The sequence below is a fragment of the Rhinatrema bivittatum genome, chromosome 4 (assembly GCF_901001135.1).
Source record: "Rhinatrema bivittatum chromosome 4, aRhiBiv1.1, whole genome shotgun sequence".
Classification (NCBI taxonomy): Eukaryota; Metazoa; Chordata; class Amphibia; order Gymnophiona; family Rhinatrematidae; genus Rhinatrema; species Rhinatrema bivittatum.
This window is the reverse complement of record NC_042618.1, coordinates 262,583,272-262,602,078: the sequence shown is the minus strand read 5'-3', so window position 1 is coordinate 262,602,078 and position 18,807 is coordinate 262,583,272. Positions and strand designations below refer to the sequence as shown.

The following is an 18,807-nucleotide window of genomic DNA, read 5'->3' as shown; positions in this document are numbered from 1 at the left end:
AAAGGTCACAAGTACCTGGCAGGATCCCAAGGAGTAAATAGATTCCAAACTGCTTATCCCAAGAATAAGCAGTGGATTTTTGTAATTGTACCTTAATAATGGTTTATGGACCTTTCCTCCAGAAACTTGTCCAAACTTTTTTTTTTTTTATTTAAACGCAGCTGCACTAATAACTTTCATCGCATCCTCTGGCAACAAATTCCAGAGCTTAATTGTGCATTGAGTAAAAAAAAACATTTTCTCTTATTAGTTTTAAATGTATTACCTATTAACTTCATTGTGTGCCCCCTGGTCTTTATACTTTTCGAAAGAGTAAACAATTGATTGTTTACTTGTTCCATTCCCCTCATTTTATAGCCCTCTATTATATCTCCCCTCAGCCATCTCTTCTCCAAGCTGAAGAGTTCTAACTTCTTTAGCCTTTCTTCATAGGGGGATTGTACCAACTTGGTTGCACTTCTCTGTACCTTTTCTAATTCTGTATGTCTTTTTTGAGATGTGGTCACAACACAGAGCAATACAGAGGCATTGATATTCTCTGTTTTATTCTCCATTCTGTTCCCAATAAACCTTAGCATTCTATTTGCTTTCTTGGCTGCTGCACACTGAGCAGAACATTTCAACGTATTTTCAACGAAGACACCTAGTTCCTTTTCCTAGATCCTTATATATAATTTGGGTTACTCTTCCCTAAGTGTATCACTTTGTATTTGTCCACATAAAATTTAATTTGCCATTTGCATGCCCACTCTCACAGTTTTGCAATGTCCTCTTGCAGTTTCTTACAATCCTCTTGCAATTTAACAACTTTGAATAATTTTGTGTCTTCGGCAAATTTGATCTCATCACTTGTTCCCATTTCCAGGTCATTTATAAATATATTAAAAAGCACTGGTCCCAGAACAGATCCCTGGGGCACTCTACTATTCATCTTTTCCCATTTGGAAAAATTACCATTTAGCTTACTCTGTTTTCTATCTTTTAACTAGTTGGAAATCCACAATAGGACACTGCCCTATCCCATGACTTTTTAATTTCCTAAGAAATCTCTTCCTGAGGGATTTTATAAAAAGCTTTCTGGAAATTCAAATACACTATATCAACCGGCTCACCTTTATGCACATGTTTGTTTATGCCCTCAAAAAAGTGTAGCAGATTGGTGAGGCAAGGCATCCCTTGGCTAAATCCATGTTGGCTTTGCCCCATTAAACTAAGCTTATCTATATGTTCGGCAATTTTGTTCTTTGATAGCTTCTACCTTTTTGCCTGGCACAGATGTCAGACTCACTGGTCTGTAGTTTCCTGGATCATCCCTTCATCCCTTTTTAAAAATTGGCGTTAAATTGGCAACCCTCCAGTCTTCAGGTAATATAGATGATGTTACTGATAGTTTACAAATTTGCAGTAGCAAGTCTACAATTTTATTTCTCAATTCTTTCAGCACTCTGGGATGTTTACCATATGGTCCAACTGATTTGCTACTCTTTAGTGTGTCAGTTTGCCATAGTACATCTTCCAGGTTCACTGAGATTTGTTTGTTCTTGTGCAGGAGATATCTTTTACATCTTCCTCAGTGAATACCGAAGCAAAGAATTAATTGTCATCCCTGAGTGCCCCTTTTACCCCCTTGATCATCTAATGGTCTAACTGACTCCCTCAAATGTATCTGAAAAAGTTTTTATTATGAGGTTTTGCTTCCTCGGCAAGCTTCTTTTCAGATTCCCTCTTTGCCTTCCTTATCAGTGCTTTGCATCTGACTTGCCAGTGCTTATGCTCTTTCCTGTTTTCTTCATTTATATTCCTTTTCCATTTCTTGAAAGATGTTTTTAGCTATTATAGCCTCTCTCACCTCTCCTTTTAACCATACCAGTAGTAGTTTAGCCTGCCTTCCATCTTTTCTAATGTGTGAAATACATCTAGTCTGGACTTCCAAGATGGTATTTTTAAACAACATCCATGCCTGAGCTAAATTCTTAACCTTTGTAGTTGCTCCTTTCAGTTTTTTTTCCTAACCATTTTCCTCATTTTATCATAGTCACCTTTTTGAAAGTTGAATGCGGTCACAGTAGATTTCTTGTTGTGCTCTATCCAGTTACGTCAAATGTGATAATGTGATCACAATTGCCAAGTGGCTCCAACACTGTTACCTATCGCAACAAATCCTGTGTTCCACTAAGGACTACCTGTAAAATATGAGAGATCAAATCTTCCAGCATAGAGCTGAAGCATCATATTTACAATTCCAAATAAATGGAAATGTCTGAGAACAAAGACTTTGCTATCATCTAGTTGTCTGCATCAAGCCCAGACAGCTCAACACTCTATGGGGTCGATGCAATAAATATGCGCAGAAAGTGGGCACGGAACAGTCAATGCCTGTTTCTTAACGCGCCATGCGGTATTTAAATTAGGTGGTCGCATTAGCAAAGAGGTGCTAAGGTCGCTTGCACGCCCCTAGCGCCTCCTTGCTAATGAGAACCTGATCAGCGTCAGCCATCCGCCGGTTTATCGGCGTCTGCTTTCCTAAATGCCGCACAGCCAGGGGGTTCAGGAAACGGACACTTGTCAGTTGAGCTTCTGTTTTCTGCACCCAGCTGCTGCTGGTCTTTTGGGGGTTTTTTTACTTTATTTTGTTTTATTTTTCCTCCTACTTAATATCGCAAAGATATTAAGTAGGAGGCAGTACAGAAAAGCAGTTTTTCCCGTCGATAGCAGGGCTGAATTAGCCATGCTGTTATGGGAGCTGTCTTCAGGTCCCCGGGAGGCAGAGCTTCCCCAAGCAGAGGTCAGAGCTTTCTTCTGCGGCTGCACGTGGGTTCCTGTGCAGGAAAGTAACAGATTCTCCTCAGTCTGTTTTTTCCGCACGCGGGATCGCACACAGAGCTTCTGATCTCCTCAGAAGATTTTTTCTTTTTTTCAAAAAAGATGTCCAAAAAACAGAGCAGGCAGCCAGGGTTTAAACCCTATGTATGTGGCAAAATCATGTCCATAACAGATGGACATGATTTATGCTACAGGTGCTTAGACCACATCCAGGCGGACTGCCATCATTGTGGGAAGATGTCGCCGAGGGCCCAGCGACAACGGGCCCAAAAAATCTGGGACTTAAGGTCAGTAAGAGAGGGCTCTTACGCCCCCCCACCCGTCCGATACTCAATCCTCTCCGGGATCGGAGAAGATATAGGCCCCGTCGACAAAATGGGCGGCCTCGCTGGATCCTACAATCTCCAGGCCTGGAGATAAGGAAAGATCCATCAAGAAAAGAGGCCCGCTCAAAAATGTTGGCAAGGGGCAGAGAGTTTTCTCCAAGTCCCTCTGCGCTTAAAGGAGACAGGATAACTTCCATGTCTACGCTGAGTTCGTCGAGAACAACGGAAAAAGAAGTACGGATGCACTCGGCGTCGAAGCCAGGATCCTCGAGACTGACACACAAATCGACACAGCATACCACCTCGAAGCCGACGCATGAGGAGTCGACAAGCAAGTCGAGACCGACGCAAAAGGAGTCGACATCGACACATGAAACCACCAAGTCGACGCATTCGACATTGACGCAAGTATTATTAGGAGACACTCACGGGTCACCTCAGTCGACTCTTTCAACCCAACAGAAAATACACTCGATGCATAAAAGGAAGCATGCGATGCACAGACAATATCTACACCGAAGCAAAGTAACCTCACGAATCCACAAAGTCCAGCAGAATTGTCCGAACCAGATTCTAAACGTAAAAAGCATCATATTTCCCATAAACATAGGGAAACAACTAAGCCACCTATCGATAAATGGACTCAGCCTTTTTATTTACAGAGTCCTATTTCATCAGCAACAAGACGGACTGACATATCCAGCTTGTCATCAGAGAGGGAAGTGATACACTTGTCACCCTCAACTAGCTCTTCTCAGATTTGATCTGGAAGTTCATTCAGATCTCGTTCCCATTCCTCACACCACCAACGTCCAATTCACTTAGAGGAAAGAGGGACGACTCCAAAGAAGGTGAAGGAACCAGCTCACCTGCAAGCTGACAAAATACCTTCGCAGGAACCAAATCTTCCTCCTAATCACCCGCTCATGCCACCTCTGACACGTGAAGCCTTTTTTCAGTTGTCTCAGGCACTATCAGGATTTTTTGACACCTTGCAAACAAATTTTGCAATGCCATCCGAATCGCCTACCACTTCTCCGGAATCTCCACGGCCTACGAAACAACCATCTCCAACCCCCTCAAGGTCTCCTGTTTCACATCACTCTCCCATACCTGCTGACGTTCCCGATTCTCCATGGGACACAAATTCACCATATTCCTCACCATCCTCTTCTACGGGGTTTCCATCTGACCCGCCAGATCAACCTCAGGAGCCATACTCACCTCCTGAAGACCTATCTTATCCCAAGTTTTTAGATAAGATGGGAGCAAGTCTACATCTAGAGACCCAAAAAAACCCTGACCCCAGAGCGGAAATTTTGGGTCTCCTAAAAATCTTTGATGTCCCAAACGAGCCAACCTCACTTCCTCCACAACCAGTTCTTGACAAAGTAAGGGAAAAATCTTGGGAAACCCCTTTTTCCATTCCAGCCCTGGCCAGGAAAACAGAGCTCAAGTACAAAATGCAGAAAACATCGTGTTATTCAACACCGCAACTTCCACACACATCTATCGTGGTAGAGTCGGCGATGCAGCGGGCAGAGAAGTCAAAATTGCATACATCTGCCCCACCTGGTCGCGATAAGTGCATGGATGACTTTGCAAAAAAGATATACCAGAATGCAATGATCACCGGTAGATTGCAACACCACCAATTCTACATGGTGCAATACCTTTATGAGTGCATCCAAGCAACCAAAGGCATGCTGGTCTCCGCAGCAGATTCTATCCCACGTCCTCTTCAAGATATGGAAGAGTGTACCAGACATTTGCTTCACTCTATTTACGAAGGTTTTGAAACTACTTCAAGAGCCTCCGCTACAGCGATCGCAGCCAGACGTAAGGCATGGCTTAAAGCCAGCGCCATACGAGAAGATCTTCATGAAAAACTGGCTAATCTTCCTTGTACGGACGATAACCTTTGCGGAGACTGGTTTCAAGAAACAGTAACAAAATTAAAAGATCAAGCAGTTGCTGTTCAATCTCTGACGGGTCCATCTCAATACTCAACCTCGCGGCGCACCTTTGGCCCCTTACATCGACTTCAATACCCATGCCGACCATATAGATCTTATCAACCGTACAGGACCACTACTTACCAACCTTACCAGCGCCCTCAGCAGCAACAACAACAGTTGAGCAGAAGAGGGAAACCAAGAGCTCAATGTACTCGATCTCAACAATCAGCAACAACAGCAAAGACTTCACAATCTTTTTAACTCCTCTGCCACCACCGCCACATCAAACGCCCCTGGGAAGAATTACGGCTCGTTTCCAGGCGAGGACAGAAATAACATCGGATCGCTGGATCCTGGACATTGTACAAAAAGGTTACCAATTACAATTCCTGACACCCCCCCTTACTGCCTCATCCACCGGTACAAACAAACAAGATGTCTCATCCCCAACTCGAATAAGAGATCATCTCATTCAAACAACAAGGAGCGATCCATCATATTTCGCAAACAACCCACATCAAAGGGTTTTACTCACCCTATTTCCTCATTTCAAAGAAATCCAGTGGCTTTCGACCGATCTTAGATCTTCGCAAGCTCAACAGATGTCTCAGCAAAGAGAAATTCAAAATGGTATCCCTCAAATCAATTCTGCCTCTCCTTCAGCGGAACGACTGGATGTGCTCAATAGATTTGAAGGATGCATACACACACATTCCTATCCATCCATCTTCCTGGAAATACCTATGCTTCCAATACAAGAAGCAGAGTTATCAGTACAAAGTTCTCCCTTTCTGCAGCCCCAAGAGTCTTCACCAAATGCATGGTGGGTGGTGGTGGTGGTGGCACATCTCAGAAAGAAAAGCATATGTATCTTTCCATATCTTGACGACTGGCTGATAGTAGCCTCGACCCCTGCTATATTACTAAATCACCTTCTTCAAATAATCGAATGCTTAGACAAATTGGGCCTAGTAATAAATTTTCAGAAGTCAATGTTAAAACCCACACAGATTCTGCAATTTATAGGAGCGCACCTGGACACTATTTATTGCAGAGCGTTCCTTCCAGAAGACAGAAAGCAAGAGATGACATGACTTATTAGCGATCTGATCACTATGCCTCGACCGACAGTGAGACATTTACTCGGAATTTTGGGACATATGGGGGCAGCCAATTTTACTGTTCCCAATACAAGGCTACACATGCGTCGATTACAGTGGGGACTAAAACAGCAATGGAAGCAACATTTCCAACCGTTATCAAAAACCCTCATTCTCACCTCCGAGATGACGAGGGATGCAAACTGGTGGCTCAACGACTCCATTATCTCCAAGGGAATGCTATTCAGCCTTTCCCCGCACAATGCAGTCCTCACCACAGATGCCTCTCGCAAGGGATGGGGAGTACATCTGGACGTCTTAGAAATGCAAGGACTATGGTCTCCACAAGAATAATGCTTACAAATAAATTTACTGGAACTCAGAGTGATCCGACTTGCTCTGAAAACCTTTCAAACTCACCTAAGAGGCCAATGACTGATCTACATGGACAATCAAGTAGCCATGTATTACATAAACAAGGAGGGTCCGGTTCATGGTCCCTCTGCAAGGAAGCTCTCCAGATTTTTCAACACGCACATCAACATTCGATTCACCTTCAGGCAACTTACCTTCCCGGAGTGATGAACACCAGGGCAGACAGGCTGAGCCGAATATTCCATTCACACGAGTGGTCTCTCAATCGGGAAGTAGCTCAGAACATATTCAACATATGGGGGCTTCCAACGATGGATCTATTTGCCACAGAAGAGAATACACAAGTTCCACGCTTCTGCTCGGTATGGCCCAGCCAAATAAGAATAGCACAAGATGCGTTTCTGACAAAATGGACAGAACGATTGATGTATGCCTTTCCTCCCATACCTCTTATCACAAGGACGATACAAAAATGTATTGCAGACTCAGCTCAACTCATACTAATAGCTCCAACCTGGCCCAGACAGCCATGGTACAGCTACCTGGTGCAACTCTCCATCGAAGACCCAATAACCTTACCGTCAGGTAAACAAAACAAAATAGATGCCTCGAACTTTTTCAAAATTTTATTCATGCAGAGACGTATTCATAAAAATGCCCGACTCAGGCTGAGTTTCGCAGCTCAAAAGCAGTGTTTAAGTGATTTAAGAGTAAATATTAATATTGTAACAGCATATGTATAAGTACACCATTTTTTGTCTTTTGCTTTACAACTGATTGGTATGTTTTGAGAATATAATTGGTTTAATAATTGTCACTATTTTTAAATTTTGTAATATAGTTTAGATCTTAAGGATGTTTAAAAAGTGCTTTTTATTCATTTTAAAAACTCTTTAATATTTATGAGATCTTGATGTTAGCATGAATTTTTGTAAAATGAATTTTTTAATATTTATGAGATCTTAATATTATTATGAATTTTTGAGTAAATACATTTATATTTATCATGTATGCATTTTATGTTTTTGATTAATGTGTGGTTTGTTTGTAGCCCCTGAGGCAGCGGCTTTTGAGCTGCGAAACTCGGCCTGAGTTGGGCATTTTTATGAATACGTCTCTGCATGAATAAAATTTTGAAAAAGTTCGAGGCATCTGTTTTGTTTTGTTTACCTGATGGCTATCATAGATTGCCTACCTCTCTGTTTTCTTGGACCAATAACCTTACCGGACAAACTGGATCTTCTCTTACAGCAGGAGGGAACTCTCCTTCATCCGCTTCATTCGTCCCTTCATCTAACAGCCTGGAGATTGAACGGTTCCTTCTGTCAGAACAAGGAATTTCAATCGCTGCCCAGGATGTGATTTTACAATCCAGAAAGCCATCAACCAGAAAGAATTACAGTTTTAAATGGAAACGTTAATCATCCTGGTGCACAACCAGGACATTTCACCAATAGACTGTTCACCAGAGCTGCTTTTAGATTACCTTTACTCCCTCCATACATCGGGATTAGTGACAGCATCAATTCGGGTTCATCTTAGTGCGATAACAACTTATCACCGACCACTAAACGGTCAGTCGATCTCCACACATCCCTTGCTATCTCGTTTCCTAAAAGGACTTCTGCATATTCGACCACCAGTCGCAAAACCACCAGTGCCTTGGAACCTAAATGCAGTCTTGGAGCAACTCATGCATTCTCCATTCGAACCTATGCACGCTTCTCACATAAAATACCTCACATGGAAGGTAGTTTTCATGGTGGCAGTTACATCAGCTCGCCGAGTTAGTGAACTACAAACCTTAGTTCATTACCCACCGTACCTGCAGTTTTATCACCACAAAGCAGAACTCCGCACACATCCCACTTTCCTTCCAAAAGTAGTCTCACAATTCCATTAAAATCAAACAATAGAGCTGCCTACATTTTTTCCCAAAACACATCACAATGATAGAGAACGCTTATTTCATTCATTAGACTGCAAGAGACAGCTCTTGCTGATTATAAAGCGAGAACGAAATCGGAAAACCGTGCTTCAGAGTTGTTTGTATCTTTCAATCCAAATTTCCAGGGTCTTCCAATAACAAAAAGGACTATATCCAGCTGGATTACCCAATGTATTCAATTCTGCTACGAAAAGCAAAACTTACCACTAACTTCTCACTCAAACGCTCATCAAGTGCGAGCGATGGCTACCTCAATTGCACATTTACGTCACATCCAACCTGCAGACATTTGGAAAGCAGCTACGTGGTCGTCATTACACACTTTCACATCCCATTACTGTCTAGACCAATAGTCGAGTGAGTACGCCACTCTGGGAAGAGCAATCCTCACATCATTAAGGACAGACTTTGGTTGACAACCACCACAGTCAGATCACGCTTAACAAACTACTAACAGAGCGTGATCGACAGCTTGGGACTCCATAACAGCATGGCTAATTCAGCCCTGCTATCGACGGGGAAAAAGCAAGTTTGCTTACCGTAAACGGTGTTTCCATAGATAGCAGGATGAATTAGCCATGCTGACCCACCCTCCTCCCTGGTTTGTCAACCCTTTAACAATAACACAAGCCTAATTACAGACTGAGGAGAATCTGTTACTTTCCTGTGCAGGAACCCACATGCAGCCGCAGAGGAAGAAATCTCTGACCTCTGCTTGAGGAAGCTCCGCCTCCCGGGGGACCTGAAGACAGCTCCCATAATAGCATGGCTAATTCATCCTGCTATCTACAGAAAAACCATTTACGGTAAGCAAACTTGCTTTTTTTCTGCTTTTTTGTACTAGTTTTAAGAGTGCTCAGTTTATTAATACGTGCTTCAGGCAGGCGTTAATTTCTGTTCGCTAAGTGCCAGATTTTCAAAGGGGTACGAGCGTAAGATACGCGTGTACCCCCCGAAAACCTGCCCGAAGTTCCCCCTGCGCGTGCCGAGCCTATGTTGAGTAGGCTCAGCGGCGAGCCCAAGCCCCAGGACGCGCGTGTCGTGGCGGTGCGTCATTTGGGGGCGGGGCCGCGGGCGTGGTTCTGGCCCTGGGGCGTTTCGGGGGCATGGCCGAGGCCTCCGAAACGGCTCCTGGGCATCGCGCGCCGGCGGCTGGCCCAGCGCGCGCAAGTTACGCCTGCCTTGGGCAGGCGTAACTTGTGCAACAAAGGGGGGGGGGTTAGGGAGGGGAAGGTGCGGGGGGTGGAAGGAAAGTTACCTCCAAGGCCACTGCAATTTCGGAGCGGCCTCAGAGGGAACGGAGGCAGGCTGTGCGACTCGGCGCACGCAGGCTGCCGATTTTGCACAGCCTTGCGCGCGCCGATCCCAGATTTTAACAGATACACGCGGCTACGCACGTATCTATTAAAATCATGCTTACTCTTGTTTGCGCCTGGTGCGCGAACAAAAGTACGTGTGTGCGCAAAAATGTAAAATCTACCCCTAAATGTGCGTCCTAGATGCACATTTTTTTTTTTTTTGCATCGGGAATGAATGACTAATGGCCTCAATCATATGCATAAGGGGGTTAATTAGCACCTATACAACCTGTGTTCAACTGTGGGTTATACAATGCGCTCGGCTGAGTGCACTGTATTGCATCGGCCCCTATATAGTTTAATACGTTTGAGAGTAACGAATAATATAAAACCAACAAAAGTACACAACAGATTCTCATAGTCAGATTCCATGCATACAGTCCATTTTTAAAACATTTGTATCCCATTACCCCAACTCCACTCCCAACCCTTTCCACTTTGCACAAATCAGAACCGCAAAAGATAAAATATTAGTGTAAAAAAATCGTCCTCTAATGCACATTATTGTGCAGAATATCCCTCTAATAGTCACACTTGAAAATATCTTTGAAATAAAAATGAATGTTTTGCCACATTGAGGCTATCTATTTCAAACCTTACAAATTGCAATTCCAAACTCTATCTTGAAGAATGGCCAAAAAAGATATTTAGCTTCATTTGGAGATGGGAGGCCCCCAACAGTAGCTAGGCCAGTACTTTATCAGCCAAAACTAAGAGGTGGTCTGTTTACCTTCTCAACTGTGAGCAGTTGTGGATTAGCACAGGGTAAGGAATTCTGAGCAATGGGTTATAATAGAACAAGTGTTTATTGGTTCTACCCATTTGAAGTGCTATATTTAGCTACCTAAAAGAGCTTGATTGTCTATAGAAACAGCCTCTCTTTTTACTCAATTGATTTTAGGGTTAAGTCCTCTTGAAAATTTTGTTTAATAGGAGACAAATTATTTTTATTGTTCCCCTATCCAATTTATCACACTGTTTATTCTGGAGAACTCCTCAATAGATTTTGGGAGATGGGAGAACCTTGGTATTTCTAAGCTTGATCAGGTCTGGGAAAAGTAGGGGATGAATTCTTTTGAATCTTTGTCTCAAATATTACCTCATGAAGAGAGAAATTCCCTGATTTCCAATTTAAAGCGTTTTGTAGTTTGGCAATTAAATTGGATTTGCAAAAGGGGAAAATATTAGGTTTCTGTGGTAGAGCTGATAACATCAGGGGAACCATTTCTAAGTTACATTCAAAACTTACTAAGTAGTTAGTAGTACTTCCTCAACACAGTAAGGCATGGGAGAAGGATTTGAATGAAAATTGAGGAAACTGCTTGGGATTCCTGCTTCTTGTTGATTGGAAAGAGTTCTATTTCATCCTAACTAGTAGAAAACAATTATAAGATACTATATTGGTGGTACCTGACTTCCAAACATCTTCATAAAATATACCTAATTGTATTGGATAGTTCCTGGTATTATTATAGTGGATTGGGTATTTTATTCCATATTTAAGAACATAAGAAATTGCCATGCTGGGTCAGACCAAGGGTCCATCAAGCCCAGCATCCTGTTTCCAACAGAGGCCAAAACCAGGCCACGAGAACCTGGCAATTACCCAAACACTAAGAAGAACCCATGCTACTGATGCAATTAATAGCAGTGGCTATTCCCTAAGTATAATTGATTAATAGCCATTAATGGACTTCTCCTCCCAGCTACACTAACTGCACTAACCACATCCTCTGGCAACAAATTCCAGAGCTTTATTGTGCGTTGAGTGAAAGAATTTTCTCCGATTAGTCTTAAATGTGCTACTTGCTAACTTCATGGAATGCACCCTAGTCCTTCTATTATTCGAAAGTGTAAATAACCAAGTCACATCTACTCGTTCAAGACCTCTCATGATCTTAAAGACCTCTATCATATCCCCCCTCAGCCGTCTCTTTTCCAAGCTGAACAGCCCTAACCTCTTCAGCCTTTCCTCATAGGGGAGCTGTTCCATCCCCTTTATCATTTTGGTTGCCCTTCGCTGTACCTTCTCCATCGCAACTATATCTTTTTTGAGATGCGGCGACCAGAATTGTACACAGTATTCAAGGTACGGTCTCACCATGGAGCGATACAGAGGCATTATGACATTTTCCGTTCTATTAACCATTCCCTTCCTAATAATTCCTAACATTCTGTTTGCTTTTTTGACTGCTGCAGCACACTGAGCCGACGACTTTAAAGTATTATCCACTATGATGCCTAGATCTTTTTCCTGGGTGGTATCTCCTAATATGGAACCTAACATCGTGTAACTACAGCAAGGATTATTTTTCCCTATATGCAACACCTTGCACTTGTCCACATTAAATTTCATCTGCCATTTAGATGCCCAATCTTCCAGTCTTGCAAGGTCCTCATGTAATGTATCACAGTCTGCTTGTGATTTAACTACTCTGAATAATTTTGTATCGTCAGCAAATTTGATAACCTCACTCGTCGTATTCCTTTCCAGATCATTTATATATATATTGAAAAGCACCGGTCCAAGTACAGATCCCTGAGGCACTCCACTGTTTACCCTTTTCCACTGAGAAAATTGACCATTTAATCCTACTCTCTGTTTCCTGTCTTTTAACCAGTTTGTAATCCACGAAAGGACATTGCCTCCTATCCCATGACTTTTTAGTTTTCGTAGAAGCCTCTCATGAGGGACTTTCTCAAACGCCTTCTGAAAATCCAAATACACTACATCTACCGGTTCACTTTTATCCACTGCCCAATAATATTGAAGTTTTGGGATATGGTGGCCACCCCTAAATCAGGGGTGGCCAACTGTGACTCGTGAGCTGCATGCAGCTGTTTTCAAAAGAAACTGTAGCTTCTGGGTGACGTCCTCCTCCACAGCTAACTGATGTGTGCTCAAGAATCTTGTCTGTCTACTGCATGTGGTGATGCTTCCCTTTCACAGCAGCCAGCTTGTAAACATGCAACTTCTGTTGGTGAGCTGACTACTGATAAGGGAGAGGATCGCCACGTGCAGGGACAGTGCTCCCCTGCTCACAAGCCAGCTGCATTAAATGCTCAAACTTCCCCATAAGCTAGGAAACACTTTGGCTGCTACTTCCCCTCACACTGGCTCTGCCTCTACATATAGGAGGCAGGCAATAAAACTCCCGCAGCTGCCTTACCACTATTCAACACTTGCTACTACTTTTCTCTGTTTCTGGGCTCCTTTCATGCTTAGCCACAGCAAAAAAAGTAATTAAACATAACATCACCTCCTGAAGCCTCAATAGCCCACTAAAACCCTGTTCTCATAGGACCTTTTCGGAGTACCCTTGAACAACAATGTAAGTAAAGAAAACATTTTTTTAGTTATTCATAGGTGGCTGCTGTCTCTTATGTTCATGGATTCACACTTCCGAATGTGTATGAGTCCATGAGCATGTGTGTGGCAGTTTGTGAAAGAGAGTCTGTGAGTATGAATGCATGAGAGAGTATGTGAGAGTCTGTGAGCACACATGGGGGAGGGAGAGAGAAAGTATGTGCAACTGAGCAGTGAACATGTAAGTGATTCAGTGACCATTTGTATGAATGAGAATGTGAGAGTACGTGAGAATGAATTCATGTTGGTGCATGAGGAGAAAAACTGTGCATTCTCCCCTTCCCCCATCAATACACTACAATCTCGGCGTGATTAGAAATCAGAATTTTGCAGGTATGAAAAGCAGTTTTAATTGATATTATTTAATGTGTCTACTGTTTTGAAATATTTTATTGGTGTTTGTGAAAAAAGTTTTTTAATTATTGGATGTTCTATTTATCAGCAATTTTGAAATATTCTTTTTTTTTTTTTTTTTTTTTTTAGGATCGTGTTGTTTCTGTTTTAGCATTGTTACACTGCATAACAGGATCTGGCTTGTTGCATTTTCCAGTTCAGTTTTTGTCTGCATGTTTCTGTTTATGGTCTCAGAACTTTGTGCTTAGGTATTCTGCTAATGCAGGGTTGGCCAACCAGTGCTTCGTTAGCTACATATGCTGACTGTGGCACCAACGAGTCTTTTGGAAATTGTGGGTGCCCAGAAGAGGTAGTGATGGCAAAGGGAAAGGGCTGTTGCAGGCTGTAGAAGCGGTGGAGTCAAGCAGGAATTTTACATAATATGGCAGTACTGGGGTAAGGGGCACTCAGTGATCACATGAGCAGTAGTACAACAGCAGAAGTGTATGTGTTTGACTGGGAGAGAAAGTGAGTGACTAGGGGAGAAAGAATGTGTATGTGTGTGTCCATGTCTGGGGGAGAGTGAGCAAGTATGTGTGTGTGTGACTGGGAGAAAAAGAATTTGTGTCTGAGTGTGTGTGTTTGGGAGAGGTGACTGGGTGTGTCTTTATGTCCGGGAGAGAGAATGAGTGTGTGTCTAGGGGAGATAGTGTATCAGTTGTTTGTGTGTGAGAGAGTGAGAGTTAGCCATTTATTTTGAGCAGGGGTGGGGCTTCCAATATCACCAACCCCCACCCACCATGATAGGCATAGCAGCTTTCTGCCTCTGTGACTTCTAGCTTTGTGGCTCTTGATGTGTGAAAGGTTGGCCACCCCTCCTTAAAATATTTCTCCTTAGGTTTCTGATTGCTAAAGTCCCTACTGCTTTAAGTCATTGATATCCTAAATCATTCTGTTTGTTGTATTGTGGCTTCCTAATGGAAGAAATCGTATATGCCACGTTAACACTTGTTAACCAGAGCATAAAATGATTTATTATTTAGGAAGGTTGACTGCTATCAGAAATGACTCTATTGTTTAAGAATGATAGGATCTGGAAATCCTTTAAAACTTAATTGGCCACCCAGGTATAAGAACTTGTACTCCTGATTTAGTTGTAATCTTCTTTTACCCTCTGAGATTGTATTCTTGGAGGCCTATGATTCAGGATGGTTGAAAGGGTTATGGCTGGGGGGGGAAAGGGGAAATGCAAAGAAAAATCTTGATTTCAATGTAGCATGATGCTGTTTGAGGTGGTGATTTATTGTAACTTGCTTTGTGCTATGAGATTTTGTTTATTATAATAAAAATTAAAATTAAAAATCTCACATTAAGAATATTCTTAAACATCACTATGAACCCTATATGGTAGCAAATGTATATAATTACCCCAGCTCTTTTTCTTAGGAGACTCCAGTGACTTAAATCAAATTGGGCAATAAATTATTCTAGCTTCCAAAAAGAAGAGGGTTCAATTTCAACCCTCTCTACAGTTCAGCTTTATGCTAATCTCCAAGCCATTGGGCCAGTGTTTGTATCTTTAAAGAGGGACAAGCTCTACTAGTTTCTCTTTATGTGCACTAAACGAAGCTTTTTGTTGCAGGCACTGCAGTTTTTACAGAAGAATTCTCGAAAATATCATTTCATACGCACTAAAATGTTACCAGTGAGTGGTGCTTTTCATACTAGTCTCATGGAACCAGCTTTAGAGCCGTTGGCTGAGGTGCTGAAGACTATAAACATTCAAAAACCATTTATTTCTGTTTATTCAAATGTTGATGGTAAGAAGTACAAGCATACTGAGCACATTCATCGTTTGCTAGTGAAGCAATTGGTTTCGCCAATAAAATGGGAACAAACAATGCATGCAATCTATGAAAGAAAACAAGGGACAGAGTTTCCTCAAACATATGAAGTAGGTCCTGGAAAACAACTGGGGACAATCCTAAAAAACTGTAACCTAAAGGCTTGGAAATTTTATAGGCATGTGGATGCTACAGAGAATGATGAAGTCCAAGATGATTAAAAGCATTTAGAATGGCAGAAATCCAGTTGGCTCATGTCCTGTTGTGATAATCATGTATTCATATATTATTGATCACATACCAAATTACATAGCCAAATCAGCTTTCATTATCATAAATGGGATTATGGGGAAGGCTTAAGTATATACTACAAAGCCCATATAAGCTTTCATTTCAAATTATTTAACTGCAATTAAGAGGTATTTCTACCCTCAACAGATATTTGACTATACTTGACCTTAAAACTCATCCTAAAGGAACATGGAATATGGTATGTTTGATACACAAATATCAAACTTAAACATTTTCAGGAAATCGGAAAGCTGTGGAATATTACATATCCCAGATGCAGTAACTGTAATCTTTTTTTTTTATGTTGTATAATTAGATAAACGGTTGTACAATATAGCAGTACAAAAGTCACAAAGCATTTTGTGAGGATATTTTTATACAGTTGAAATAAAATGGTATGATTTATAAAGCAGAAAGTTTGTTTTTTGAAAGGTTTTTGTTGCTGGCAAGTCACATGCTTAGTGTCTCTTCCCAAAAGATCTTTTGTTAATATTTATTGAACTTATATTTTGCTTTTCAGGCCCTTCAAAACAGATTACATTCAGGTACTGTAGGGATTTCCCAATCCCCAGAGGGCTTACGATTTAAGTTGGTACCTGAGGCAAAGGAGTGTGAAGTGACTTGCCCAAGGTCACAAGGAGCCAGCAGCAGGATTTGAACTCTGGCTTCCCTAGTTCTTAGCTTACTGCTGTAACCTCTAGGCTAGTCCTTCCATTCTTCCACTTAGTTTGAACACATGAAATTTAAGTGATTTAGGTAAGGTCACACATAGTGAGTGCTGGAGAAGAGAGTCCAATGTGAATCTTAAAGCTTGCAGGTCTGGGCTCTTCCCCTATATTATACTGCAAGCCTTGGCTTTAAAGAGATTAGCCTACTAATGTAGTTGCTAATGGCTATCATAAAAACTAAATTTCCAAACAGGGTTTTTATTGTCGCTACGAAGTAATGGGATCTTTCCTAGCGTGAAGCAGATGGACTCAGGACCAGTGGGTATAGTGTACTCCTGATAGCAGTTGGAGACGGATCAGATTTCACTCTGACGTCAGTCCTAGTACATATACCCCTGCAGGAAGTGCAGCTCTTCAGTATTTTCCGTCTCCATAGCAGTTCGGGACGCTATGCATGCTAGCACAGCGTTAAATTTACCAAAGAAAACCAAAACAAGAAGAAATTTTACCTCTACAGGCGAGCCCCGCTCTCCTGCGGAGACACCCCTTGGGTCCCTCCCCCAGTTGAGAATTCCCGAGGTGATTTCTGCAATCCCTCGGAGGTAAGCTTCGGTCCGGCGGCCGACCTTCGGCGTGGACCTAGCGCCCGACATCGGGTGAGGCTGAGAGGCGGCAGTGAAGGTATTTCCCTCTCCCCCCGCAGCCGGAGACCGTCCAGAATGAGGCCAGGAAGCACCGAGACAAGGTAAGGTAGAACTCTATTTAAAAGTCTCCGGTCTCCGAAGCTCGAGGAGTCACACAGGTCGTCAGCCGGGACCAGTGCCACCGGGTTGATCTGCCCTAGCAGGGCTAGACCCCGGTCAGATCCGAGGGTCCTCCCACGTGGAGACCCTCCAAGGTGGTCGCCATATTGTCTGCGTGGTCGCCGTCACCATCTTGACCTGTTCGCTGCCCTGTCCGCCGCTCCGACCTGTGCGCACAGAGGGAGCCGTGCGCACAAATATCTTGTGTGCACAAGCGATGCGCATAGCGACACGCTCACTGTGCTGGGCGTGTAACTTTGATCTGTGCGCACAACAGCGCGCACATCTCTGAGCGCGTACCAATCCTATGCGTACCATTAAATTAAATTTAAAATATCATTAAAATAACATTAAAAGGGTACCAAAAAGAATCTCTCCATACAGGTACAAATTTTGTTGTTTTATTTTATTTGATCTTTTAATTATTAAGCATTCGCAATTTGTTTTAATTGATTTTTATCAAGTGCAATTGGCAATTGGTGTTTTATTTTGGTACCCTTTTAATGTTATTTTAATGATATTTTAAATTTAATTTAATGCTGTATTACATCTGTATATTAATGTGTTGTATTTATTGTTGTAGCCCCTGAGGCAGCCCCAAGTGGGGCAAAACTCGGCCACAGTCGGGCATCTGTATGAATATATGTCTCCACTCAAATAAAAGGTTACTTTTGGACTATTTTGGTGTCTATCCGTATTATCACCCAGAAGCTCCACCTTCGTGGACACGGACAACTCAGATGAGGATTCAGAACCTCTGGAGGAATAGGAACTCCCCCCAGGGACCGAGCCCCACCGAACCATGAGGCACTTCTTCACCAAGGACGATGCAAAGAGCTCCTGGCTCTCAGAGAACGAGTCCGATCTCTGGAGGCTAGAGTGGCAGACCTGGAGGAGCTGAGGGAGACAGAGAGGTATATAGATGAGACCTTCAGGGACATAGTAGTCCAGTCCCAACTTCAGACTGGCAGCCCTGGTGCTGCCTTGGAGGAAGAAGGTCTCATAATGGGAGAGCACCAACCAGATGTAGCAGGAAAGGATCCTGTAGCAAGGACCTGCTCTCTAGGTGATGCATTGTCCTTTCGCACTGAGGATATCTCCCCAAGGCCTACTGCCCAGGAGGGAAGGGTTAGGTCGGCCGTCATAGTTGGTGATTCGATTATTAGGAATGTAGATAGCTGGGTGGCGGGTGGGCGTGAGGATCGCCTGGTAACATGCCTACCTGGTGCGAAGGTGGCGGACCTCACGCGTCACCTAGATAGGATTTTAGACAGTGCTGGGGAGGAGCCGGCTGTCGTGGTACACGTGGGCACCAACGACATAGGAAAATGTGGGAGGGAGGTTCTGGAAGCCAAATTTAGGCTCTTAGGTAGAAAGATTAAATCCAGAACCTCCAGGGTAGCATTCTCTGAAATGCTCCCTGTTCCACGTGCAGGTCACCAGAGGCAGGCAGAGCTCCGGAGTCTCAATGCGTGGATGAGACGATGGTGCAAGGAAGAGGGATTCAGTTTTGTTAGGAACTGGGGAACCTTTTGGGGAAGGGGGAGTCTCTTCCGAAGGGATGGGCTCCACCTTAACCAGGGTGGAACCAGACTGCTGGCGCTAACCTTTAA

General features: G+C 42.9%; 1 protein-coding gene across 4 annotated transcripts in view; it reads left to right on the top strand.

Moving 5' to 3' along the window:
* The window catches only part of MCAT (malonyl-CoA-acyl carrier protein transacylase), an 82,621-nt gene extending 66,489 nt beyond the window's left edge, over positions 1–16,132 (top strand). For all 4 annotated transcript variants that reach the window (XM_029600097.1, XM_029600095.1, XM_029600096.1 and 1 more), the window contains exon 5: positions 15,231–16,132. In XM_029600097.1, coding sequence (XP_029455957.1) covers positions 15,231–15,653 — 423 coding nt within the window. In that variant the 3' untranslated portion in view covers positions 15,654–16,132. The remainder of the gene's footprint in view (positions 1–15,230) is intronic.
* The last annotated feature ends 2,675 nt before the right edge of the window (positions 16,133–18,807 follow it).